Source organism: Chrysochloris asiatica, unplaced genomic scaffold (assembly GCF_000296735.1).
Source record: "Chrysochloris asiatica unplaced genomic scaffold, ChrAsi1.0 scaffold00354, whole genome shotgun sequence".
Taxonomy (NCBI): Eukaryota; Metazoa; Chordata; class Mammalia; order Afrosoricida; family Chrysochloridae; genus Chrysochloris; species Chrysochloris asiatica.
Window position 1 is genome coordinate 384,124 of NW_006408872.1, and position 27,794 is coordinate 411,917.

A 27,794-nucleotide genomic window follows, 5' to 3' on the forward strand; every position below is an offset into this window, starting at 1 on the left:
ATGAAGCTGGCCCGCGCTCTGCTTCCCCTGCTACTGCAGGCCTGCTGGGCCACCGCCCAGGATGCCCCAGCCAACTCGAAGGCCATTGCTTTTCAAGGTGAGTGGGCTTGCCCCATCTTTGTCTTGGTGCTCTCTACTGCCGCTGGGGAGACAGACTCCAGGACCAGACACAACCTGATCTTTGCTGGGGCAAGCAGGACCCCATCCTCTCCCTTTTCCTTACAGCTGCAGGTGAGGGGGCTTGTAGGGGGTATTGAAGATCCCCCCATATTCCCAGCAAGGCCTCTGGGATGTGTTACCTCCAGTGTCTCTGTGATTGAAGGTGCATTAGACTGGGCAGGTTAGGGGGACCCACAAGTGAGAAGGAGCTGATGACATCATTCTGGCCTCATTTTTTTTTCCTGTTTTAATGAACAAACCCTAGTCTTATACCCTAGAGGTCACTGTGATGGCCAAGTCCTTTTTATTCATAGTTCAATTAATTTCGTTTGATTCCTTACTTGACAATTGTGAAACCTGTTCAGATCACACCTTTGTTCTGAAGCTCATGCCCTAGGTAGTTTTGAATTTAATTTGAAAACTTCCTGAGGACAGGGACATTCTTACCCTCCTGAAGGGTTGGTTCTAACTCCAAGTTGGGTACAATTTCAAAGATATACACAGTGGTCTCTCATCATAAGCCCCTTCCATCCCCTCTGTTCAAGGTGGAAGCTTTTGCTGTTGAGGATATGACTATGTACATGGGAGGGTTGATGGCAGCTCTCCTGAGCATGGGTGGGAAGGGCAGCTGGCAGGATTCACATGAAAGACCGCAGAGGCATAAGCCTGAAGCCCCTCTTTTCCCTATCTGTGCCAAGACTGCCCGGTGGACCTGTTTTTTGTCCTGGACACCTCCGAAAGTGTGGCACTGAGGCTGAAACCCTACGGGGCCCTGGTGGACAGGGTAAAGGAGTTCACAAAGAACTTTATTGACAACCTGAGAGACAGGTAAGACTAGACCTTGACATTCTTTCCTTCTGCATTGCTACTGAGCCTCTCACAGAGAGGAACAGGGACTCAGAAGGCCTATGGCCTGGTGCCACCCTATCACTGCCCACTAGGGTGAGCCTGAGGCCTCAGTTTTCCTGTGCGAAAAGAGCATGTTGGCCATATAGCTCCAAGTTCCCTCCTAAGTCCAAAGTGGTTCCTAGGGGTGAGAATGACACTGAATTCCATGTGGCCCTCTGGGACTACAAAGCAGGCTTGAGGGCATCACTCGGTCATTGGGGGCAGGCAGTAGAGACTGTACTAAAACTGGGGCTCACACTATCCCCCATGCAAACCAAAAAAAGGTGACTTTACCTCAACAAAAGGAGTCAGCTTAGTGAATTGGCAAGAACCCAGTGAAGCATGCAGTTCAGCCTGCTGGCTGCAGAGGGCACCCCTCATTAACACCTGAAAAGCATGTCTAAGTGCATGGGTTAGGTCCCCTTCTCTACCTGATGTTAAGAGGATCTGGAGGGGCTGGAATCATTGACAGACCTAAGATCTGTGAGAGGCAGAAACTTTAGGCTTCCAGAACGTAAACAAGACAGGACCTTGATTAGAGGATAGAACAGTCATTCATCCATTCATTCATTTACTTGCTCACCCATTCATCCAACAAATCCACATAGGTTCCAGGAGCAGGAGAAGCTGAGGGGAGTGGGGAGTCCTAGGCCAGGGAGCTCTGTGTGGTGGGCACTGGGTGTATCTGGGGATGTGGACACATCCCCCTTGAGGCTACAGTCATGGGAGGAGGTGTAGTGGATCCCCCTCACCTAGGAGGGGGAGCCCCTGCTACACTGCAGTCAGTGAAAAGCACAAACGAGGGTGAGCCTCCTGCCCTCCAGAAAGGACGACAGGAACCACTCAGTAATCCCACACCTGAGAGGCGACCTGCTCAGGATGTTAATAGGAGCAGAAGCCTCTGACTGACCATGAGGTTCTAGGACCACCCCCAGGCCCTGGGCAGAGCAGTTCCCTGTGAAGCTGAGGGGAGGAGTTGGGCTGCATCTCCTAGGGAGAGGAAGGGCCCTGGGCCTTCCCTGAGAAGGAAGGACCCAAACTCAATAACTTCACATCAAGGTCCACTTAGCGCTCTCCCACCTCTGGCTCAGTCATTGCTTGTACCTCCGCACTCAGTCCACACAGGGTCTGCCCTTCCACCCCTCTTCCTGAGACTTCACCCATTCCCAAGCTCAGGCTGCACTGTGATTCCTCCTTGTTGTTGTGAAAGCCAGTTCCGACTCACAGCAAAGATTTTCTGAGTAGCATCTAGTGGGTTAGAATCTGACCTTGAGGTTAGCAGTCCAATGCTTATCTTCCTTGTTGTTTTTATTAAGTACAGTTGAGTTAGTTCCAAATCATAGCGTGCCTTTATAGGGTTTCAAAGCAACAGCTGGTGGGTTTGAACTTCCTACCTCGCGGTTCAATCTGAACTTATGCCACCCCAGGAAATCATGGGTCACTCAGCTAACTGAGGCCAGCTGTCTTTCCCCAGGCCCCTACTGTCATGTCATTTCCCAGGGCAGGGCCCATGCTTTCAGAGGTGGGGAGTCCCCATGCCAGCCATCCCTTCTCCAGACCATTGTAGCTCTTTGTGGAAACAAAGGGGCAGCAGCAACCATCTGTGGGCTGTGCAGTGGGTGGTGCCTGGTCCCAGCACTGCACTTGTCTGCACCTAGGGTCTCAGAAGGTCCCACTCCCCCTGTTACTCATCCCACCCTACATACACAGGTACTACCGGTGTGACCGAAATCTGGTTTGGAATGCTGGAGCGCTGCACTACAGTGATGAGGTAGAGATCATCAGTGGGCTGACCCGCATGCCGAGTGGCCGCGACTCACTCAAGAGCAGTGTGGATGCTGTCAAGTACTTTGGCAAGGGCACCTTCACCGACTGTGCCATCAAGAAGGGGCTGGAGGAGCTGCTAGTCGGGTGAGTGGGATGAGGACCATACGCAGCTTCATTATGCATCCTACCTACACCCTGGACCATCCTCACATGCCTCCCCCAGCTCATCTGCCATTTCATGAAAGGCACAGGGCTCTCCCCATCCCGGACCCTACCCTTTGGAAGGCTACACAACCTTGGGCTTCACTTTTGACCCACTGGGTGAACTGTGACCAGGGCATGGCAGAGTGATTGTCCGTTGTCACAATAAGTGTTGCAGATAGAAGACAGAGAAAGACAGAGATATACAGAGACAGAGATTTAGAGGTAGTGAGGCAGAATCAGAGAGACATAAACAGAAGGAGAGGGTAAGGAGAGAAGTTCGTTTTCTAAGGAACGCAGTCAGTTCTGGGTGTGGCCAGTGCATTTAATTGGTAGTGCTTACCAGCCAACAACAGTCGGATGGATACCATGGTTAATTCAATTCTCCACCCTACCCCCCACTGCTACCCATGGTGAGCTCTAACTGCCCTGTAGTAAGGAGTCCTGTGGTCCTTAGAGGGTCTTGGGTAGATGGCCCCAGGGAGGAAAGAAAGAGTCTCCATGCTCCGAAGGCTGGCCAAAGGCAGTTACCAGGTGCTGGTGGTTTGTCTGTAGTTAACCTGACCATCCAGTTCCCATTCTGAGGTATGGATTGGGTAAGTAGTTGTGTCCGCAGAACCAGCTGGCTGACCTGTCTGGGTTAGAGCACAGAGGAAGTTACTGGGGGGCATCTTTCTTATTGAGATATGTAGGTGCTAAGGTCAGTGGCTGTGTCCCCAGAACCAGCTGGCTGACCTGTCTGGGTTAGACCACAGAGGAAGTTAAGGGGGGGCATCTTTCTTGCTGAGATATGTAGGCGCTAAGTCTGAGTTTCTTAGTGCTGCTACAACAGAAATACCACAATTGGGTGGCTTTAAAATTCTGTCTAGAGTTTTATTATTTCACAATTCTGTGATTGTCAACTGCCATCGAGTCAGATCCGACTCACAGAGACCCTGTATAGGGTTTCTAAGGAGCACTTGGTGGGATTTGAACCACTACCTATGGTTAGCAGCTCAGGGCTTATCCTAAAGCACCAGACCATGACTAGAACTCCAATTTGGGCCACTAGCTCTAGAAGGGTTTCTCTCTATCAGCTCTGAACGAGACTCTCTTTTCAGTTTCAGTTCCTCAGTTCCTTGGCGATCTTCATGTGGTATGGCCACTGTGTTTCTTCTGTCTGTACCTAATTGGGTCCTTTTCTATCTCAACAGTAATTAGTTTAAGACACACACTACACTGATATAGTCTCATTAGCATAATAAAGAAAACCCCATTCCCAAATAGGATTTCATCCACAGATATACCCACTACCAAAAAACAAATCCACGGTCGATTCTGATTCATAGCAACCCTGTATGAGGTTTTTGCGGCTGTAAATATTTATAGGAGCAGAAAGCCTCATCGCTCTCCCATAGAACAGCTGGTGGGTTTGAACTGCCTATTTTGTAGTCAGAAGCCCAGCACCTAGCCCACAGCACCACCAGGGCTCCACAAGTATAGAGTTTAGCATTTACAGCATGTATTTGAGATTGTTACTGTTAACTGCCATTAAGTCAGTTCTAACTCTTAGCAATCCTGTATAGTGTCTTCAAGGAGTGACTGGTGGGTTTGAACTGCTGACGTTGCAGTTAGCAATCCAGTGCTTATCTTACAGTGCCACACCAGGACTCTCTATATTTGAGGGGAGCACAATTCATAACAAGGAGCAACTCCTAAAGTGTGCTCACTTTATATCCTCCCAAATGTGGAAGGACATGCCAAATGCCCGTGCTGGAATAATAGGAACAACACCCCTCTGATGTTGTTGCCTACCTCTGAATGAAGGTGACATTTGAGGAAGGCCAGTCGGTGCTTGTGTTCATAAAGAGAGAGGTTGGCATCCCTGACCTGGCTCATCCCAGTGCCTTTTGCTGCATCTCTTATGGCTGAGTCACCAGGAAGAGAGCTTGGCCTCCCCAGCTTGCTCCCATTCCAGAAATGGCAAAATAATGCCAAGGGAGGGAGCTCAGAAGGCAAGACAAGGTAGACAACAGAAACTCGTTCCTCAGCTGGCTGTTCCTCAGCTGGCCTCTGACTGCAGCTTCAGAGTGAGACCAGTACTGGCAAAAGGAAGCACCTAAAAGGGGGCTGCAGGGAGGGATGGGGTGAGAGGAGGAGGGGTAGAGCGTAGGCACAGGACAAGGCGCTCGTCTCTGTACCCATCTTTTCCTTCCCCTGTTTGGTCTGGATGAAGCCCCAGTGTCCAGCGTGGGGTTGGAGGGGACAACGTTCCTTTGAGGCTTACTAAGTCCCTCTTATTCAGCATTAACAAGGAGCCATTAGGGTAGGAGTGCTGAATCCACAAGACAAGTTCAAGTCCCCTTCTTTTCTTGCCTTTGCAGAGGGGACTTGAACAGTAGTGTATTTGAAGGAGATCTAGGCTGCTGGGTTTAGTGGTATGGCAGGAAAACTTGATATGTGGAGCCCGTTGACAGAAACATTGCCCACTCTAAGTAGCCAAATATGCATTTATCCTGAAAATACTCTTAAAGCATGTCCAGGAAGTGGTCCAGGAAGAAGGTACATGTTGCCTGTACAATCATACCTTATATTACTGCTCTTTGCTTCATTGTGCTTCACAATACTGTTTTGTTAGTTTGGGTTTTTGTTTTTGTTTTTTTGTGTTTTTTTTTTTTGACAAATTGAAGTTTTGTGGTAACCTTGCATTGAGCAAGTCTATCAGTGCCATTTTCCCAAAATCATGTGCTCACTTCATGTCTTGTCACATTTTGGTAATTCTCACAATCTTTCAAACTTTCTCATAATGCCATTGCACACTCAATAAACTAAGTATATTGCCATTGTAACTTTTAGATGCACTGGGAAACCAACAAATTTATGTGAATCACTTTATTTTGATATTTGCTTTATTTTGGTGGTCTGGAACCAAACCCAAAATATCTTTGAGGTATTCCTGCATTTCCAGTTTTCATCCTTTCTTCTTATTCCAAGGCTTTATTCTTGAAAAGAGAACCTATTTTATGTCTAGGTATGGTTTGTATTTAAGGTTGTCTATAGATTAATCTGTTGTTTTCCATTTCTCACAAAAATAAATGGTGTGTAAGCAACTATCTATATCAGCAATGTACCAAAAAAATCAGCCAAACCAGCTCAGCTAATGTCACACATTTGTTGGTTAATTACAACATCACCTTGTGTTCTGAAAATCGGAGTTCTGGGCACTTTGGGAGTCTTTGAGGGTTTCTCTCTGTAGTGAGTCCCCATACCTCTCTCTCCCAGTATTTGTGCCTGTTTCTAATCATTTGTAGAGACGTGTGATCCCACAAATTTTAATTTTTGTCTTAATACCCTTTTGTTAGTATTTAGTATGTCACCTAGATCACCAAAGAGAAACAGAGTATCCAAATGTAGCAGATTAAGACATGTTGCAAAACTACACCGATGTCCCCTGCCCCTGCCCGAGGTTCACTTGAAGGATTCTGCAGGAGGTGGGGGCTGCCCAGAGCCCTCAGGGTCAACATGGACTGGAAAGCCTGGTGTCAAGGGTGATCTGACTGTGCCCCACCCCTCCAGGGGCTCCCACCTGAAGGAGAACAAGTATCTGATCGTGGTGACAGATGGGCATCCCTTGGAGGGCTATAAAGAGCCATGTGGAGGCCTGGAGGATGCTGTCAATGAGGCCAAACACCTGGGCATCAAAGTCTTCTCAGTGGCCATCACTCCTGACCACCTGGTAGGACTCTCTACCCTCCTCTGCACCCCACAAAGCTGAGGCCAGGCTTGAGACCTGAGACAGGATCTGCAGGCATTCCTCATCAACATGACCCCCAGCTCTGCTTTCCTCCATAACCCCTGCCTAAGTGCAGGGCCCCCCTACCTCTCTGAACCCTGGGATGAGGACAGCCTCAAGCAGGTCCAGCCCTCACAGGCTTAGTGCATGGGCTCCGTGTACCAGGACCATGAGATCCTTGGAGGGCTGGGGTGCAGGTCTGGCTGGGCTGGTGAACTGTCCTAGGGTGGCAGGGCCATCCCCCAGCTGTGGCTTCAATGTCTCTTCCTCATTTGGGTCATGCATGGCTCAGGAGCCCCGGCTGAGCATCATTGCCTCCGACCACACGTACCGGCGCAACTTCACAGCGGCTGACTGGGACCAGACGAGGGATGCGCAGGTGGTCATCCGTCAGACCATCGACACCATCATCGACATGATTGTGAGTGCCGGACACCCTTGCAGCCACTGGTCTGGGACTCCAGAAAATTCTGTGGCCACAGTTAAAATTGATTCAACCTTTTCATTTCACTTTTCAGAAAAACAATGTGGAGCAAGTGGTAAGAAGCCCCTCTTTACCTCTGAAAGCAGGGAGCTTCCTTCTCCCTTGAGCTGTCCTAACGGGAAATGAATGGGCCTCAGTGTCACTGGGGTCACAATTCACATCTCCCTGAGCCTACCAGAGTCGGACAGGTGTTGGGTGGGACCTCTGTGCCTCTCAGTATTTGACTTGTGGCTTCTGTCCCCTTTTCCTCACACCACAGTGCTGCTCCTTCGAGTGTCAGGTGAGTGTGGGTGTGGCCTCCCTTGGGGACTTGGGCTCACCTGATGCTGTCTCGGACTGATTATCTCTTGTGTCTTCAGCCTGCCAGGGGACCTCCTGGACCTCGGGGCGACCCCGGGTATGAGGTGAGTGGTCACATAGGCTCCATTCTTGTGTCCAGTGAAACTGGTAGAAGAAATGTCCTTGCAGTCTCAGATCCAAGATGTAAGGATAAGATGGGGCCCCAACATCAGTCTTATCCTTAAGGAGGTGGTACAGGAGCCTGGCATCCAAGGAGACATCCCTGAGCCTGAGGGAAAGTCACAGCCAGATGCAGTGGGGTGAGGGTGGCGTCTGTGGCTCTATGGAGTATGGAGGCTCCCACGTCTGCCCAGAGGTCTGACCCACCCAGGAGAATTGTGGGATCCGTGGTAGGGGTCGTGACCTTTCAGAAGGGTATTCTCCACACACCATGGACTTGCATCGCATCTTGGGCTGGGGCCTAATGGTAGACGAGAGTGAAAACATGAATCCTGTCTTCACAACCTATGAGAGTCGCACATCCAAGTCCAGGTTTCTGAGCACTAAGTCTGCATAGCTGGGTGTGGCCAGTGGGAGCAGAAGCAGCTTCATGGTCTGGAGACCTTAGGCTGAGTAGTGAAGGCATGTGGCCCTGAACACTGGCTCCATGACAGGTCAAAAGTGGCAGGGAATCCTGAGCCATAGAATCCCTGGAGTGAGGGCATGTTATGGAGGAAGTCGGGCTCTCTCACTCACTCCACCCGTGTTTTGTATTCCAGGGTGAGCGTGGGAAGCCAGGGCTCCCAGGAGAGAAGGGAGAAGCTGGAGAGCCGGTGAGTGCCCACCAGGATTGGGGGTGAGGGGCCTGGGATGTGGTACATGGTACATGGGGCAGAGGAAACTTCAGGATGGATGGCTGCTTTCGGGGTGCCACTCTGCCCGTATGGGTGAAGTAATTCAGAAGGCAGGCACAGACCCCTTCTTCCAAGACCCCACAGGCTTTCAGACTGACCCTGCCTGCACTCAGATGGGGATGTGGCCAGGTGGGGTCTCCCCACAGCCTCCCCCACCCAGTCCTCTTGGATACCCCTGTGGACTGACCCACTCTCACTCCTTAGGTCCCTGGTGGCCTTTCCTTCGAGGATGGATTCTATATCACACTGCTGTGTGTCCCCTCAGACAATCAGAGCTGCCCACCCCCTTCCCGGGGAGGAGGTCTGGTCTTGAGGAGTAGATTCTCCTAAGAGGGAGGAAGAAGATGGATGGGCTGGGGCACAGGGTCCCCCACCCACCCACCCAGGGTGTCTAACACACTCCCTTCTGTCTGTTCTAGGGAAGGCCAGGGGACCTGGGACCTGTTGGCTACCAAGGAATGAAAGTGAGTCCCTTGCCACCACCCCTCCCTATGGATCTTCCTGGGACCCAGCTCCCAGGCCACCCTCACAGTCTCCCCCTTCTCTGTTTTGGTGTTTAGGGAGAAAAAGGAGGTCGCGGGGAAAAGGTGAGCAAGACACAGGGTCCAAAGCTTCTCTTGTCTGGTCTCTAGGTCCCATCAGGTAGGTCTAGGGACATGGCCTTGGTGCCGGCCACCCCTCACTGAGCTGCCAGCTCAACCCTAGGTGCCTTCTCACCTGGACAGTGAGGCTGACATCTGTGACCCTGTTGCTGTGAAGCCCTAACACAGGTCCAGAGGTCAGCCAGTTGATATGGCCCCGTCCTTGCCCTCTTCCCCTCTCTCATCTCTGGGGGGACCCAGTCAGTTATGTGGTGAGCTTCCACCTGTGAGCTTCACTGTTACTGTTTTCAGGATCATCGCAGCACAGGGCTCTCCGCAGTGTGTACTCTGCCTCCTGGAGGGTTTTGGAAGACACTTAAGTGTGGACACTTCCTTGAGTTGCACCTCCCTGGTTTGGGGTCCATGTCGACTCCTCAGTGGGCTCCCTGCTATTGGGACCTGCCCACATGTGACCTAAGCAGGATTTCTTTACTGCCCCTAAATGGGGCCAACCCAAGGTGGGGCGTTTGTTAATGGCTTGAGACTTGCTTACTGTCTTTCCTGTGTCCACAGGGCTCAAGGGGACCCAAAGGCTACAAGGTGAGTGACGAGTCAGGGATATGAGTGTGCCCTCCAAGTGGGTGCTGTGTATCATTCATTGTCTGACCTTCTCTCTAACCTCTGTACCTCTCAGGGTGAGAAGGGCAAGCGAGGCATCGATGGTGTGGATGGCATGAAGGTAACCCCTGGCTGGTAGGCGACTGTGAATAATGTGAGCATAGCAACTGTGGACAGTGCCCCTGGGTGGGCAGGCACGGGGTCATGAGCATGGATTTTCTCAGGTGACTGAGATAGCTTGGAAGGCAGGAAGTATTTCTTGTGGGCATTTCCTGCCAATCCCCAGGTCCCAGTGGAAACCAAGCTTCCCACCTAAGCTTGGAGCATCTTCTGGGCTGATGGGCTTTCTTGGGAGGGACTCTGCAGAGGGATGGATAAGCAGTGCCAAAAGATTTAAAGTAGAATCCCCTTTAATTTTTGACGTCACTGTCTGGTTTCCTTCCTTCTCCCAGGGGGAAACAGGGTACCCTGGGCTGCCAGGTTGCAAGGGCTCGCCTGGATTTGACGTAAGTCCTTCACTCTCTTGGGCACTTTGAGGGATGATAGCTGGTTCACATACTTGTGCAACTACTGAGAAGTTTAATTTTGTGTTTAAATTTGCTTTGCATTTGTATGTGCCTACGAGGACACTTGGTAAGGCCACACCAGCTTCTGTTCGTGTGACAGTACCAAGATCTCATCTTTTCACAGGGCATCCAAGGACCCCCTGGGCCTAAGGGAGATCCTGGCTCTTTTGGACTGAAAGGAGAAAAGGTCAGTGACCTGTGTCCTTTGGAGCTGGGAAGAGCAGGGAGCTGCCCACCAAGTGTTCAATCAGATACTCTCTGTGGAAGCAGATTCTATGCCTTAAAGGATAGGTGCTAGCCACATCAGCCTGGCTGTACCACACGGCCTCTGGAGGAGAAAATGGTAGAAATTAACACCCTGTGTAGTCTAGGCAAGGGCATCAGCTATGGGTATTGTGATGGGAACAGAGTTATGGATCATTTTGCAGGCTGGGATCACCCACATTGGCTCAGCCCCAAGTATTCTCTCTTCTCAATCACTCCAATCTCCCTGAAGGGAAGAAGAGGCTGCTGTGTGAAACCCCTTCCCAATTGCTTGAGGGGTTTCTGCACAGGCTGCTCTCCCAGAACTGTTGACGAAGAGTGTGATGCTGGGAGCTGTGGTAGGCAATGAGAGTCAGCATGAAGAGAGAACTTTTTAAGAGCTCGATTCAAAGCTGGCTACCATGTTGCTGGGGTTTTATTTTGGGGTTTCTCATTACAACCAAAAAATATCAGGAAAGATGACTTTCATCCACATTTTTCTCCAACACATATTTCCTGGAATCCAGGAAAATGACTTCAGAATCTCATCTTAGCATTCACAATTGCCCAGTGGTCCCAGTGGACCCAAAGCTGCCCACTGGATTCAAGTTTCCCTGTCACCATTTTGACACTAACCAAAACTGAATTTTACTTCTTAAAATTGTTAAAATGACCACAACTCATGGTGACCCTGTGTGTGTCATAGCCAAACTGTGCTCTAGACACATTTTACTGTCTGATTTTCGGGAAGAAAATTCCCAGGAATGTCTTCCAAGACACGTCTGGGTGAACTTGAAGCTTCAAACTATTGGCTCACATCTGAAAGCATTAATTGATTGCATCACCTAGTTATAAGGGGTGTCTGGCAAACTGTTAAGCTCTTGGCTATTAACCAAAAGGTTGGCAGTTTGAACCCATCCAGCGCAGCTTTGGCAATCTGCTTCTGAAAACTCAGTCATTAAAAACCCTGTGGAGCACAGTTCTACTCTACTCTAAGCCACATGGCATTGCCATGAGCAGGGATCAACTCAACAGCAACTGGTTTATAGTTAGCAAAGATAACAGTCAGCCAAGTTAAAAAATATTGAAGCAGGTTCTTGTGTAGAGAGGAGTCCTGGCATGACACTGTAGGATCAACACTAGACTGCTCACCACAAGGTCAGGGCCAAACCCACCAGCTGCTCCCTGGAAATCCTATGCATAGTCGCTACAAGTTGGAACTGACTTCATGGCATTTAACAACAATTGTATAGAGATGGGTGGGTGGAGTCTTTGTGAGTCAGAGGCACAGGTGGCATTGGTCAGGCACAGTGGCCTGGAGCTCAGGTATTATGGTGGCCAGAGCCCTTAATTATCCAAGACAGCCCTGTACATGGTCTCTCAGAGGTCAGACAGCTGTACACCTGCTCTCAGAGCCCCACAGAAACCACCAATCGCACCTCAAAGTGAACATTTGTAACCTTGTACCTCTCCACTCTCTCACAGGGTGAGCCTGGCACGGATGGTGAGCCCGGGAGGCCTGGGAACACAGGGCCCCCTGGAGAAGAGGTAAGAAGTGGGCAGCCCAAAAGCAGGGTTCCATTACCACCACCACCCTGTATCTCCCGAGAGTCAAAGTGTAGTAAAAGGGAGTCAGAGAGGTAAATTGTTCTACCCATATTCCTACCCTAGGGTGAGCCAGGAGAACCTGGGCCCCCAGGAGAGAAAGGAGAAGCCGGGGATGAGGTAAGCAGCGCCCCAGTGCTTATGTTTCCTGTTCCCAAACCCAAAGACTGCACACAGGCTCCCACTGCAAACTGATGCTTGTCTGTTCCTTTTCATCACAGGGAAACTCAGGACCAGATGGACCTCCTGGGGAGAGGGTGAGTGGCAGGGGTTTGGTACTATGTTACATGATCACTTACCACAGAGGGGAACACAAGAGGCTGGAACCGCCAGATGCATTCATCTGACACTGACAAAGCTACACCAGTTATACACAGTTCAGAGCCACAGGGATTTCGTGGATGATTAAAAATCACCTTCCCATGGCTGCATTTACAGAGACTGGTTGGATAGCAAAGACCTCCACCTAATAATTCGGTAGTTTTAATCTTAGGAGGAGTTCCTGGAGGTATAAACAGTTAAAACACTTGGTTAATAACTGTAAGGTTTGCAGGTTCAGGTCCACACAGAGGTGCCTTCGAAGAAAATTCTGGCAATCTACTTCCCAAAAACTCAGTCATTAAAGACCCTATGGTGTCGAATCAACAGCAACTGGGTGGTTTTAGTCTTAAGAATCAGTAATACGGACCGGCTGGCTGGGATCTTGTGGGTATACTCAGTCTCGGGGTCTCTGTAAGCAGGAGACCATCTCTGAAATTGCAGGGTGTGAGGTGGCACTAGTTCTGGAGTGTCCTGTGGGGCGGGGGAGGTCAACCCAGGGTGTCCAAGCTTAAGAACCCCAGCACACACCACAGCTCCCCACCTTCTCTCTGCACAGGGTGGCCCTGGGGAAAGAGGACCACGGGGGACACCTGGCCTTCGGGGCCCCAGAGGAGAACCGGTGAGTCATGTTTTTAGATCAGTAGCTCTGGGACATTGAGCAAAGCACAGCAGTGCCAGGCCCGCTCCTGTTCCCCCTCATGCACCCACTGAAGACCCCAGCGAGGTCTCTGTCCCACCAGGGTTCCTGACAACAGGACCTCCAGCTAAACACAGTGTCCAGGACCAGCCATTGGGTCCCTCTCACCGGAACAAAAGGACTGGTGGGCACACTGCTTTCTAGATCAATGTGGGGGTGGGGACAGGGAAAGAAGGAGTGAATTGCTGATTGGTGGATGCTGAACCCAACTAAGACCAAGAACCAGGGAAATAAAGACTTGTCAGCCCCTCCCTGCTCCCTAGGGTTCCCCAGAACCTCCTGTGTGTGTGGGGACGTACCCCAGAGTTGGGTTAACATAGCCTTTGATCATGCCCCAACTACACTCCCCTGAGATCAGGAAATGGAAGTTAGTCTGAGCCCAGGGGAGGAACAGGGACTAGGGTTCCTAATGTTTGGATAATTCTAGAAAATGAGAGTGCTAAAGCAGGGAGGTCAGAGGAAGGGATTAAACCTGTGAATTTGCCCATGGTGTGCCTTCTGAAAAAGAACTTATCACTTCTAGCAAAATGTGGAGAGTCAAAAGGAGAAGAAGCAGCAGCCTGTCAGTCAGTCCTATGGCAGCCCTGCATCATGCTCAGCTGAGCCTAGTCCTGCTCCCCTCTGTCCATGCCAACAGGCTCCTGGGTCTTGGTCCCCCAATCAGTACAGGTTGTGACCATGCAGCTGGACCTCACACTCACGGGGCATTTCTCCTCAGGGTGAAGCTGGACCCCAGGGTGACCAAGGAAGAGAAGGTCCTGTCGGTATCCCTGGAGACCCGGTAAGGACCCTGGCTTTTGGGCAGACAACAGAGAAAGGGGCAGCATCTCCAATAAGCCAAGTTGGTCAGCATATGTCCTGGAGGCAGAAAGATTCCAGGGAGTGTGTCTCTCTTCACCTGGTCAGCAGGGAGTTTCTGATGGATGAGGTGACAAGAGGCTGGGGTGGCAGCCTGGGGCCAGCTGGAAATGTGGGGAGAAAATGGTTCCTGTGATGCCCAATATACAACCACAGGTCCCAAACATTATTCACAGGTGTAGGGTAAAAGGACAGGGTGGGAGGCTGAAAGAGTAAAAGGCCCAGAGAATGCAGGATTGGAGAGTGTCTTCACTATGAGATGTGAGCAAGTGTGAGGCTGCTCGTGTGGGATGCTCCATGTAAGGTGTCCTGTGAATGCCCTTGCTCAAGCCTGGAGCCTGGCCTTTTTGAGGAAGATTGAAAGATGGGCACCTCAGTCTCACCTGACTCCCTATGACTGTCATAATAACACACCACAAACCAGATGGGGTATACGACAGAAATTCTATCACAGTTCTCAGAACTGAAAGTCCGGATTCAGAGAGTCAGTAGGGCCATGCTCCCTCTGTCTCTCTAGGGGAGATTTCTTCCTTGTCTCTCAGCTTCTGGTGGTCACTGGCATCTCTTGTGGTTCCTTCACATGGTGTCTTCCCTCAGCATCTCTGTTCCCCTTAACAAGGACACCACTCAGATGGGATTAGGACTCACCCTGCTTGTATGACCTCCTGTTAACCTAACTGATGAATTCTGCAGAAACCTTATTTCCTAACAAAGTCATGCTCAGAAGTTAGGACTTCAACACAACTTTTTGGGGAACACAATTCAGCCCAATATACAGGACACAGTTTAGCAGTGGATGGGGCTTGCAAAGAACTGGGGCAGGACTCTGGGAGGCAAGACTCCACTGGGCTCTGCTTGCCATCCCTGCTGCCCTGGTGACCTTCCTTGCATTCATGGCTCTGAAGGCCCCCTGCCCAGCTGGGGTGAAGACTTAGTGTGCAATTGCTGTACAGATGCAAGACCCACTGGGAGAATCATGCAAGCTCCACTTACAGCTTATATATGAAAGGGAGACCCATCTTACAGCAGGTTGTACTTGGACAGTTTTGTTTTGTTTTGCTTTAATATGGGAAAGCCCTTGTATATCCCATACCTGGGGCAGAAGGGAGCTCTTGTTTGTTGAATGGAACCTTCCAGCTCTGGACCCTGCTCTCTGGTTCCTTACCTGGTGGCCCTCTGGGGCCCAGTGACATCATCTGGGTAGCACTTAGACGCTCCTGCATCCAAGACCCTCCCACCTTGCTACTGGGAGTGCAGAGTAATTCACCAGCTGGCCATCTTCCAAAGCCCATTGTTCCCATCTATCTTTGAAAAGCATCAAGTAATCCTATGCTCAGAAGTTGTGTGCATCCACAGCCCTCTGCTCAAACCACCTACAAGATAATGTGTGCTGCTTGACCTGGGGTGGGGGATGTGGGGTGGGGAGGGTGTGGAGGGAGCAGTCTTTGAGCTGGGCCTGGGAGATCCAGAGATGAGGAGAGGAACTATTGTTGGGGCTATAAGAACTGAGCTGTGTGTTGAGATGCAGATGACCTTTTTGGCCTAGGGTACGTAGCTTGGAATGGGAGTTCAGTGAAGGCTGGAAAGAGTGGTCCCAGACACTGAGGAGGCCTGGTCCTTGTATTCAAGGGTTTGTTTGTTTTTTAATAGAGAAAAAATTAGGACTTGTAGCTTTAAAAATAAGAATTAAGAAAAGTAGGGAACAGCAGTGAATGTGCCGCAGAGCAGAGCAGAGCAGCGTGTAACTTCTCCTGATGGAGCATTCAGATTGCACCTTGGGTCCATTCCCAGGAGAAGATGGAGAAGTACATGGACCCGTTTAAGAGCTATATATGGATACAATTCTAAACGGCCGGGAGAGCTCAATGGAAAACTTTCCTCGCACATAATTTCAAGTAAAATTGTTGAAACCATCTGTCTGAGGAATGTGTCTGCTTTCCCTGGGCCTGGGACCAGTGTACACAGAGGTGGCATCTGGTGGGCTCTGGAGCCTTGGCCACCCTGGGACCTGAGCTTCCTGATGACGAGACCATCATGTGACTGTTTCTGGTTCTCCATCTCCTTGGCAGTAAAAGGGAGATACCGTGTCTCCAATAAAATAAGGTTTAGAAGTGCTTTATGAATAGAAGTGATCCTGTTGTTGTTGTTGTTATATGCCGTGGAGTGGGTTCCAACTCATAGCGACCTGTACAGGGTTTCTGAGGCTGTAAATCTTTATGGGAGCGTTAGAACACCTCATTTTTCTCTCGTGGAACAGCTGTTTCGAACTACTTACCTTGCGGTTTGCAGCCCAATTCGTAACCACTGTTTTTGTCATGGAATGATATGTGATTGCAAATTGCTTTAATGTTATATTTGTCCAATTAGATGAGTACTAAACAAAATAGTTTTATGAAATCTGTCTATGTTAAATTGCATTATTACTTATACCCTTATTAGTAACTGAATGGAAGCCTTTAAGTTTTTCCCCTTTTCCTTTAATTGCTGCTTCATTCTCTAAAAAGTAATTAATATAGTTCACAAATACTAATTACCATAATATTGTATCTATCATCCATTCATCTATATCTATTGATCCATCCATCCATTTATTCATCCGTCATCTAGCACCTCTCCATCTATCTATCTATCTATCTGTCTAGCCATTTATTTATCTACCCATTTATTTATTATCTACCTACTTATCTGTGTATCCATTCATCTATCCACCTATCATCTATCTCTTCATTCACCCACTCCTCCATCAAACCATCTACCCACTAATCATCCATCTTTTACCATTTATTCATCCATCCATCCATTCATCTACTGATCTACCATCTACCTACCCAGTCACCCACTAATCCATCCATCTATTCATCCATCCATCATCTACCTATCCACCCATTATCCATCATCTATCTATACATCTAATCTCTATCCATCTCTAATTTAATTTTCTTGAAATATTTCCAAGGTTATATCCAGAGGGGAAATTCATAGCAATAGAATTTCTTGATCAAGTCCTGTATGTATGTGCATTTCCCAAATATTTCTACACAAAGTAGCCCCAACTTACACTCTCCCAAGAGTGTAAAATAGTAACTAACCCACACCTTTACTAACACTAAATATGATCAACTTCAAAAATACATTTTTGTTTCTCTGGTGAATATACATGTTCTGTCGTAGTTTGGATGGCTCTATGTATTCTTTCTTAGTCTCTTGGTACTTCTTGTTCTTCCCATTCATGCAGATTGGATTCTGCATGGTTTTTTGCATTGGCGTGTGAAGTTTCTTGGTGCAGTGTGATTTTTCTTCTTAATTTGTTATCTATGTTTTGACTTTGACCATGATAGTTTGAAAGTGCCATATTAGTTCACTAAATTCATCTATTTTTTTCTCTGTGGCTTTTGTTTAGAATGCTTTGCTCATTTTGTGGTTGTTAAGTGCCATCGATTCAGTTCCGATGTATAGCAACCCTGTACAGGGTTTCTGAGGCTATAAATCTTTACGGGAGCAGAAAGCCTCATCTTTCTACCGCGGAGTGTCTGGTAGTTTTGAACTGCTGACCTTAAGGTTCATAGCCCGATTCATAACCACTACGCTGTTGCACTATATCCATTTTTGTTACATTTTAGTGCTTTCAGCTTTGATTTGTTAAGACCATATGTTGTTGGGCTATAAATGAGATGAGTATCTAGCCTGACTTTTTCTTCAAGTGATGAGCCAGACAATTTATTGCATATGCTGTCCTTCTCCTAGTGGTTAAGTGAAACTTTGGTTCATCACACTCTGAATTTCTTTTCCTATATGTGTCTCTTCTGGAATTGCTCCCTTAATCTACTTCTCCCCCTATTCCAACAATGGTAATTATTATACTTTTATAGTATGCTGTAATAGAGTCTCTGAGGGGTGCAAATGCTTAGATGCATTTTGCTGGTATCCAAAATGGTGGTTCAAGTTCAAAGACTTCTTGGAAGAGTACCTTGGTGATCTCCTTCAGAAAAATCAGCCATTGAAAAGCCTATCGCTTTCTACTCTGACACAAATGGTGTTGCCATGAATTGGAGTTGACATAATGACGACTGGTATAATTATGCTTTAATACCAGGCCAGCAGGTCCTGCTGCCCAGATGCTTTGAGGCAATCTCTGGACAGTCATACTCGGGGACATGGAAGAGTCTGTGCTTTTGAAGGTTAAATAGTTTTAAGGTCAAAGCTACGTTTACACCAAATGTTTGTTACTACCAATTTCCAAGGTCAGATTCTGAGCAAAGTCAGCTGTTTTAATTCACTGGTCACCCGCAGGCATGGACCTCAACCCTTGGGGAGTCATAAGGGGCCTTCACAGATGAAGCCACACTTTTATTTCCAAGCACTAAGAGAAAGTATACTTTTGTGTTGCCAAATTAAAAATAATTGTCTGTGTAGGTTAGGACTAGAACATGACTTGGCAGTTGGACTCTGGGCTGGGTCACCACCCCCCTGTGTTGCTCTTTCAGGGAGGGAGGACCCTGACACATTCCCAGAGAAGTATGTGTTCTTGACTTTGGTCTTCTCTAACTCTCAGAGCCAGTTTCCACTTGGTCTATTCTGGGGTAGGACAAAGCTGACAGGAACACAGGGTTTGGAAGCAGCCCACACAGACCAATAGCAGGTCAGTGCAAGGAGGAGACTCTCTAGGCCAGTTTCAGAGTTCTGCCACATCAGATCTTCCAGGCAACCAAGCCCACATGGACTTCTCTGTTGCACTCCAGGTCCCCCTAAAATGGTTCTATCCCATCTTCAGAGGATCATAAACCAAAGTAAAAATGGTGGAAGGTTCTCAGTCCCCAAATATGAATGAAGGAATGTTGGTAGAACTGTCTCACCACATGTCAATGTTTCAAAGACATGTTGGCTTTCAGAGCACTTTTTGTTCCCAGCTGTCCACTTTGTGTTCTGTGGCATCATTTAGAGAATTATTTTGAGACATCATTCACATGGAAGACTAAACCTGGGAACCAACTTTCTAATAAGAGTGCACATGCTCAGGGACTGGGTTTGTGTTGCAGGCTCTAATAGCATCTGCATATTTCCCGTTTTAAAAGTAATTAATATTCACTGGGAAAAAGGAAACTCTCAGAGTATGAGGATGAGAGTGTGGCCCATTACCTGCCCAGGCTGTAGATATGCCTGGTACTGAAGGTTCGCTTTCTTCCTCTGGGTCCGCCACCCTGTGGGGCTCTCATGCCTCCCCCAGAGCCTGCCAAGTCCCAGAGGCTCAGCTTCTCCTCTGCAGAATCCCTGCTTTCCTCTAGGCCTCTGTCTCTACCGAAGACAGTCCACTCCTGACTCATGGCACACAATGAGATGGGCACTAATTCACCTGACTCTTCCTGGGGAAAAGGAGGCTAGTTGGCTTTGGAGCAGCATTTTTCTACACTGGCCAGCAGCCTCCCAGGACTCTATGTTGTCTCTGCTTCCAGAGTCCAGCCCCCTCACTGCTGACCCCCTTTATGAGCATGTATAATGGCCCCAGACACAAGAGTTCTGCTCCGGGGTCTACACTAGCGTTTCCATGAAGAAAATGTCTTGGCAAATGCCTGTTTTATCAGGTCCCAGCTCTGGTAGTGTAGTGGTTATGAGTTGGACTGCGAACTGCAAGGTCAGCAGTTCGAAACTACCAGCTGTTCTGTGGGAGAAAGATGAGGTTTTCTGCTCCCGTAAAAATTTACAGCCTTGGAAACCCTGTACGGGGTCGCTATGAGTCGGAACCGACTCCACGGCACATAACCACCATGAAAAAGAAGTTGAGAAATACAGAAAACAGGAGAAAGCATCACAATGCTCCTGTTATAATCTGGGCTCTTCCTTGCTCAACTCCAGTCTGGGTCAAGTGTCTATGAGCTGCCTTGGCAGAGCAACTGGTGGGTGCTTCCTTGGGCCCAGTCCTGCGGGCATCACCACTCCTAGTAACCAAACAGGGAGGAATGGGTGGCACCTATAGGTGGAGACCCATAGGAGAGGTGATGCCTGCAGGACTGAACCTGAGGAGGTACCCACCCAGCTGCCCTGCTAAGGCAGCTCATAGACATTCAGCCCCAACTGTAGGCTTCTGCCCTCTTTGCTGGGTTGTTGTGATCTTGTGTCTGTCTGGATGTGGAAGGGGGAGCCGGAGGCACAAATTACCTGAGACCCTTGTGCCTCCCATGTTTTCCATCCCCCACAGCCTCCTTTCTGTCCTCTTTCTTCTCATGTTCCCAAAGCAGGATCTCAGGGCTTCTGTGAACCCCAAGAAGGGAGGGCTGCTGACTCATGTCTCATGGACATGCACAAAGCGCCCTGGGTTAAGTGTGCAAATTCACCATTATCTGTGAAGGCTCCCAGTGCAGGGGTTTGCTGGCAGGGACAGCAAGCAGTACACTAGTCAGGGCATAAGCAGCTGTTCACTAGAAGTCTATTGGCCTGCACAGGCCACAGGCACATGACTGGCCACTGAACATGTCTGTTCATCGGGATGTTATAAAAATGTGTGACTTAAAGCAATTTGTGAGAGCAGGCCAGCCAATAAAGGCCTCCTTGAGATATGCCAACCTCATGATGGGAACAAAGAACAACTCAGAGAGACCTTTGGCAGAGAATGAGGAGATCTGACTATACTCAGGCCCATCTACACACAGAGGGGCCAATGGGGTATGTCCATCTCTTTTCAGGGGGAGGCTGGTCCTATCGGGCCAAAAGGATACCGAGGCGATGAGGGGCCCCCAGGGACTGAGGTGAGTAGTCTTCCCTGTTCCTGCCCACCCCTGAGCCTTTCTGATGCTGACTCTTCACCTTCCCAGGCCTCCCTGTACCCTTAGCATCCTCCACACCCATTCTTTCATCTCACACACCTGGGAGGGCTCTTTGGAATGGGGCAAAGCTGCCTAATTCCATTTGCATTTATTAATGTTTTGCTTTAGTTGTTATCTTATGACAGTTTTAGAAAATTTGGAAAACATTGAGAGTTTTAAAAATAAAATTAAAATCTCCTAAAATTATACTACTCAGAGATTATGTGACTATCTTGGCTTATTTCTTGACAATCTCTTCTCCTCTACCCCCTTTGCATATTAGTCTTAAAATCTGGACTTCAAGAAAATTGTTTTTTATTATGAGCATTTTTCTGAAACCTTAAACAAACATTTTAAAGAACATCATTGGTATACACTTACAATAGCCACACCCAATCGCCAAACACATAGCTAACTCTGCAGTATCCCACACGGGTCCCCACCCAGGTTTCCCATTCCCTGGTATTGAATTATTGAACAGACAGTTCAATGCAGTGAAGATCCTGTCCTACTGTATCCATACCAACACCCAGGACTGTCCTTCTTAAAATCTCCTTTTAATCTTTGCCCAGTTAATGGGTGAGATGTTCTGTATGGTTTATTCCACCATTTATCTATTTAACAAAGCTCTGTGCCTGCATCTTCATTTCCCAGAGTAAAGCCCCTGTCTCCCTCTAGGGTACCAGAGGTGTTCCAGGACCTGCAGGGCCCCCTGGAGACCCGGGGCTGATGGGAGAGAGGGTGAGTGACCATCCACCCAAGGGTAGCATGTGGCCAGATGTTGGCAGGTGGGCAGGCTCATGTTCCTGATATGGAGGAGTGGGACTTAGGTCTGGAGGGTTGGCTGGGCTGATTGAGTGTCCTGTGGGAAGATGGCCAGAGTGTCTCCATGGGGAAAACAGTCCTGGGTGACTCCCATAGTAACCGTTGACCTTGCCTGCTCTTCCCTTAGGGTAATGATGGACCCCCTGGAAATGGCACCGAAGGCTTCCCTGGTTTTCCAGTAAGTACCTAGAGCCATCCACCCTGAAGTATCTACCCATACCATCCACTTTGACCAGCTGGGCACTTGGGTGGGCTGGGTTAAAGCCAGGATCCTGAGCAGACTCAAAATCTCATGATGGGAATCCTGCCAGCTCTGGACTTCTCACACTGGCCTCTGTCAGAACCTGGTGTGACTCACTTGTTTTTCCACCTGCAGGGGTATCCAGGCAACAGGGGCCCTCCTGGGATCAATGTGAGTACACACACACACACACACACACACACCACTCTGTGCACACACAGACAAGCACATTCATACACATATGTGCACATGTCATGGGATCGAGGAGGCTGAGCCCTGAGACAGCCCCACATTGCAGAGGCCTGTGCATGACTCACTGCCATCTCCTAGCACCCTCAGGGGTCCTGGCAAGCCCCCTACCCACCCTCGCTAAAGAAACAGCACAGCCCTGCAATGTCCTTCCTGCTCTGAGAACAAATTCAATCAAAAGTCTACCTCGGAGATATGGGCTCTGGGCACCATCCATCCCATCCTGGGACCAGGGGCTGCTCATCTCAACACTACAGACTGACTTGCTTGGTTTCCTATCATTCACAGGGCACTAAAGGTTACCCTGGCCTCAAGGGTGATGAGGGTGATGCTGGGGACCCAGGAGAGGACGTAAGTAGTGGTCCTGAGGGGTGGGCAGTGGAGGGGAAGCTGTAAACTCTGAATCTGCCAAGAGCACAAAAGGCAGCATCTGCAATCTGAGTAATGTGGGGTTCGGCTATGGGCAGCTATGTGACCTGGGTTGTTGAGGGTCTTTCTGGGTAGAAGCCCCAGGTGTCTAGACAAGGCGTGACATTAGACTATTTTCTTCCAGAATAACGATATTTCAATTCGAGGTGTCAAAGGAGCCAAGGGATATCGGGGCCCTGAAGGCCTTCAGGTGAGTCCCCCAGCTAGGCCCAATCTAAGGTTCTGCACCCAGGGCTCTAATGAGGGTTAAGATATAGGGAGAGACCCGGAGATCTGGGGGGCAGAGGAGGAACAGTGTGGAGGAGGCCTTAGACATAAAAGGACAGGAAGGAAGAAGCTGCTTTTGAGAGAGGAGCCAGGGAGAGCAGAGAGGGTCCAGCACAGGGAGCAGAAGAGTCAGAGCAGGTTAGTGGGGTGCCCACCAGGGAAGGGACAAGACAGGAGGCAAAGCTGTGGCACAGCTCAGAAGTTACACCCAGGTGGCCTCAGGCTCTGGGTCAGTGGCAGACAGATGGAGACCTGACCAGAGCATCCACTTGCTCCCGGATGGGTCTATACTCATTGACAATTTCATACACAACAGGCTGTTGTCTAATGCAGGGATCCCAGGGCCTCTGTGATGTGCCTCCCATAGGGTGGGAATTCTCATGCTGTGGCAATAGGAATCAGGGAAGAGAATCTCACCTCAAAGCCCTTTCTGGTTCTTTCTTCAACAGGGACCCCCTGGACCCCCTGGAATCTCAGGACCTGACGTAAGTGGTTGTCTGGAAGCTGTCCTGTGCTCCACACTATTCCTTGGGGCCCTGTATATGAAAGCCCATGTGGACTGTCTGAAAGTGGGGATGTCACCTCACTACTGAGTGGCTCTGTAGGCTGCTCAGGACACCATGTGTCATGTCAGAGCAGGGAAAGCAATGTCCCCCTAAGTCCTTGCTGTACAGTTCATGAAGCCTATGTCCTTCCAGCCCCTCCCCACAGGCTGAGGCTGGCGTCCATGTTTAGGGCTGCATGGAATAAGTGTGTTCCTGAGCTCCTGTGCCCAGGCCTCTACCTTGCTTTTCGTGGGAGGTGGGAACAGTGTAGAGCCTGGTGTCTCCAGACAGGATTCGGGGTACTGGGCATCCTGCAGGGGTGGGGTGCATGATGGCTATGCACCTCTTGCAGCCAGCATGTCACATCTGGGCAACGTGCACCAGGACGTGACAATAGGTGGAGGTCCTCGAGCTGCTAGGAGTGGCCTGGTGGGGAGTGGGATGAGTCAGCATCCCCACATGATGTTCTTCCCTCCCCAGGAGTGTGAGATTTTGGACATCATCATGAAAATGTGCTGTGAGTATCACTGCCTCTTTGGGTAACAGTCTTTATCAGAGGCCTCCCCGTCTCCAGTGAGGCCGGAGCCCTAACATAACTGTGACAGCACCCCCTCCACCATGACCAGGAAGGCATGAAATGTTGGCCCAGAGGGGTCCAACAACCCTAACTGTGAAAACAGCGTGGGGTCTTGACTGTTACTTAATTTCTTTTTTCCTCTTTTTCCTAGCTTGCTGTGGTAAGTCGTATGTCATAACTCATTAGGATATCCCTCAAGTGTTTGTACCTTTTATGTAGAAGAACCATGGTAGGTAGAAGGGTCTCAGATGAAGCCTACCCACCACCCAACTCACCCATCCACATGTTTCCCCACCGAACTTGCCCCTTACCTACCCACCCATCTGCCTACCCACTCCCCCCTCATTGCCACCTGTGAATGCCTCCCAGACCCAAGACTTATTCCTCACTCTTCTCCCCCACGGGCTCCAGGCCTGGGTCTGTGGAGGGGCAGGCAGCAGCAAGCCCTGATCCAAGCTGACAGGTGGAGCAGGGGGCGTATGGGCAAGATGGGGAACCCTACACACTGTCAGGGATAGACTGGGTGCTGGACAGACTGAGGGCTGACTGCTGTGCGCCCCCCCTCCCCCGAATCCCTCACCCTGCAGAATGCACCTGCGGCCCCATTGACATCCTCTTCGTGCTGGACAGCTCCGAGAGCATCGGCCTGCAGAACTTTGAGATCGCCAAGGACTTCATTGTCAAAGTCATTGACCGACTGAGCCGGGACGAGCTGGTCAAGGTGAGGCACCATACGCATGGTCCAGGACACATTAGTGCACCAGCCTCCCCCAACAGCTACTGTGAGCTCTAGCAGGTGTGATCTCCCAGGCCCCACTGAGTGAGAGCAGACCACCTCTCCTCAGGGCCCAGCACTGTTCTTTATAGCAAAGGGAAGTGATGGGGAGTTGTGGGGATAGACACATTTAAGGAAGCCTGGAAAACAGGGGTGGTCCCTGCAGTCACAGGGCTTAGGGTCATCCCATCATTAGAGGGGACACGAATGTCAGGGACTCTGACCTGCCTTTCCAGGGCAATCAGTGAGGATTATGCTTCCCCATTGGACCCCCTCTCAGCCCAATTGCCAGCCCCACTACCTCAGGTTGGCCAGGGCTGGATCCTAGTGAGCGAGGCTCCCATCTCTAAGTGCCTGTCTGTGGGCATCTGCACCAGACAGAACAGGGAACTGGAGTATGCTGACATTGGGCTTGGCATTTCCCAGGGCTCCTGGTAGGCCCACAATACTCCATGTCATTCACAGCCACCAGAAACACATGACGAGGTGTCTTTAAACACTGGTCCCAGACCCACGAGTTTGAGAATCATCAGGAATGCAAATTCTCCCATGGCTGGGAAGGGAGGGGGTGCCCATGGGAAGGGGATGTGCTCTGACCACAGTGCCTTCCGCCCCCACAACGGAGCAGTTTGAGCCTGGGCAGTCGCACGCGGGCGTGGTGCAGTACAGCCACAACCAGATGCAGGAACACGTGGACCTGAGGAGCTCCAATATCAGGAACACACAGGAACTGAAGGAGTGAGTCCACATGGTGTGACTGCCCAGTCATCTAAGCATCTGAGCCCATCCTTCCTCTCAGGCCCTGCCCTGACCACCACCCTCGCTCCACACAGAGCTATCAAGAAGCTGCAATGGATGGCAGGGGGCACTTTCACAGGCGAGGCCCTACAATATACCCGGGACCGGCTGCTACCAACCTCCAACAACCTCATCGCCCTGGTCATCACAGATGGGCGCTCAGACACCCAGAGGGACACCACACCCCTCAACGTGCTCTGTGGCCCTGAAATCCAGGTGGGGGCTTGTTGGTAGGAGGGGACCCTGCTCAAGCGCAGGGAGGTGGGGAAGTGTGGTGTGAGCTCATCTAGGCCCCAGGTGTCACTGAGCCCCAGTATGAGCGATCATGGCCAGGCCCTGGTGTGAGTGTGGTGGGGTCCCAGTGTGAATGCAGCAGGACCCTGGTGTGAGTGTAGCCAGGTCCTGGTGTGAGCACCCCTTCCCCCATAGGTGGTATCTGTGGGTATCAAGGACTTGTTTGGCTCCTCCCCGAGCTCTGACCAGCTGAATGTCATCGCCTGCCAAAGCGGGCCCCGGCCAGGCATCTCACTCGTCAAGGATAACTACGCAGAGCTGCTGGATGACAACTTCCTGAAGAATGTGACTGCTGAGATCTGCAAAGGTGGGTACCAGGGTCAGTGGCCAGGATCAAAGGTCTGGAGCTCTTGCACAGCTGTGCTTGGAAAAGGCACCACACAGCAGCAAGTCTTAGTTCATTCACTCTCAGCCAGTACTATGATCCATGATCAAAAGAGTCAGCAATATGGCCCAAGGGATTGCCTCCCCTCCTCAAGGGATGAAGTGTCTGGAAGCTTCCATGAGGACAGGTTGAGCTCACATACCCACCCTCCTATCTTGGGCCTATGATCACACATGCATGTCCAGCTCAAATTGAGGGTTGGCACCACACATGTGTGAAATGGTCAGTCTGAATCTGGAGTTGCTCAGAGACACACAGTGTCTGCATGGCCAGCACAGCAGCAGACACAATTCCATCATAGGCAGCTGACTGGCAGCCAGAGAGAGCAGCTGGGTCTCACTTGGTGCACCCTATCCAAGTGTCACTGGGGATAGAAGGGCACTGGGTATGGCCTTAGACTGCTGCCCCAAGGCCAAGCGGGCCACTAATTGGTGCCACGTGACCTGTAGGCCATCTTTCCCTCCCTGAGTCTGGGTTTTTCTATTCATGGAAAGGGCCAGGCTCTGCCCCACCCAATTTACTGGATGGGATGCAGACCATGAATGGGATGAAGGAGAACCTGGAGCATCCTGCTGTCACCTCCAAAGGTTCTCCTTGGTAAAGGGTTCTGAAACCCTGAAGTGTGCTGTAGATATACAGGCAGACTGCCTTGAGCAACAGTCACCTGTGTTTCACCTGGGGATGTCCTAGCATTGTGACAAGATTGTGAGGGTGATAGGCAGTTCACAGGCTCATATCACATGGTGTTTTTCTCTCATAGATAAGAAATGTCCAGATTACACCTGCCCGGGTGAGTACCACATGCCCAGCTGAATGGGTGGAGAGGGGCATATTGGGGTGGGGGGTGGGGAACAGCACACCTGTTGAGGAAGAAGGATCTGAGAGACAAAGGAAAACATGGGTGATGAGGCTAGGGTCAGCTCAGACGTGGCAGGACCACCCCAACTCCAGATCCCCCTATGAAGCTGGGCAGTTATGAAGTCCCGTGACGTGACCCAACCCTGTTGTCACACTAACGGTTACCTACCCTCCACAGTCACATTCTCCTCCCCTGCTGACATCACCATCCTGTTAGACGGCTCAGCCAGCGTGGGTAGTCACAACTTCGAGACCACTAAGAAATTTGCCAAGCGCCTAGCGGAGCGCTTCCTCACAGCGAAGCACACCGACCCCTCCCATGACGTGCGAGTGTCGGTGATGCAGTACAGTGGCACCGGCCAGCAGAGGCCGGAGCGGGCAGCCCTGCAGTTCCTACAGAACTACACAGTGGTGGCAAACAGCGTGGACAGCATGAGCTTCTTCAATGATGCCACCGACGTCACTGATGCCCTTCGCTACGTCACCCGCTTCTATCGAGAGGCCTCCTCAGTCCCTGCCAAGAAGCGGCTACTGCTATTCTCAGATGGTAATTCGCAGGGCGTCACAGCGGCCGCCATCGAGAAGGCTGTGCAGGAGGCCCACCGGGCAGGCATTGAGATCTTTGTAGTAGTGGTGGGTCACCAGGTGAACGAGCCCCACATTCATGTGCTGGTCACTGGCAAGACCGCTGAGTATGACGTGGCCTTTGGCGAGAAGCACTTATTCCGAGTGCCTAGCTACCAGGCGCTCTTACAGGGCGTTTTCTACCAGACCATCTCCAGGAAGGTGGCGCTGGGCTAG

General features: G+C 50.2%; 1 protein-coding gene across 1 annotated transcript; it reads left to right on the forward strand.

Moving 5' to 3' along the window:
• COL6A1 (collagen, type VI, alpha 1) lies at positions 1 to 27,794 on the forward strand. Its single transcript, XM_006876108.1, has 35 exons — positions 1 to 97; positions 858 to 987; positions 2,758 to 2,958; positions 6,571 to 6,730; positions 7,080 to 7,208; positions 7,306 to 7,326; positions 7,531 to 7,551; positions 7,631 to 7,675; positions 8,330 to 8,383; positions 8,884 to 8,928; positions 9,025 to 9,051; positions 9,619 to 9,645; positions 9,740 to 9,784; positions 10,116 to 10,169; positions 10,354 to 10,416; positions 11,958 to 12,020; positions 12,144 to 12,197; positions 12,299 to 12,334; positions 12,955 to 13,017; positions 13,814 to 13,876; positions 20,631 to 20,693; positions 21,429 to 21,491; positions 21,703 to 21,753; positions 21,952 to 21,987; positions 22,354 to 22,416; positions 22,619 to 22,684; positions 23,211 to 23,246; positions 23,787 to 23,823; positions 24,035 to 24,043; positions 24,471 to 24,604; positions 25,287 to 25,396; positions 25,492 to 25,672; positions 25,886 to 26,057; positions 26,896 to 26,925; positions 27,172 to 27,794. Exons 1-35 carry the CDS (start codon positions 1 to 3, stop codon positions 27,792 to 27,794), a joined length of 3,072 nt encoding a protein of 1,023 aa, XP_006876170.1.

What these genes read in the sequence shown, in the direction of transcription:
- COL6A1 (XM_006876108.1), top strand. Translation starts at nt 1, where the DNA reads ATGAAGCTGGCCCGCGCTCTGCTTCCCCTGCTACTGCAGGCCTGCTGG. An exon ending in ATTGACAACCTGAGAGACAG is followed by an intron (nt 988 to 2,757) that starts GTAAGACTAGAC and finishes CTACATACACAG; the next exon opens with GTACTACCGGTGTGACCGAA. An exon ending in AAAACAATGTGGAGCAAGTG is followed by an intron (nt 7,327 to 7,530) that starts GTAAGAAGCCCC and finishes CTCACACCACAG; the next exon opens with TGCTGCTCCTTCGAGTGTCA.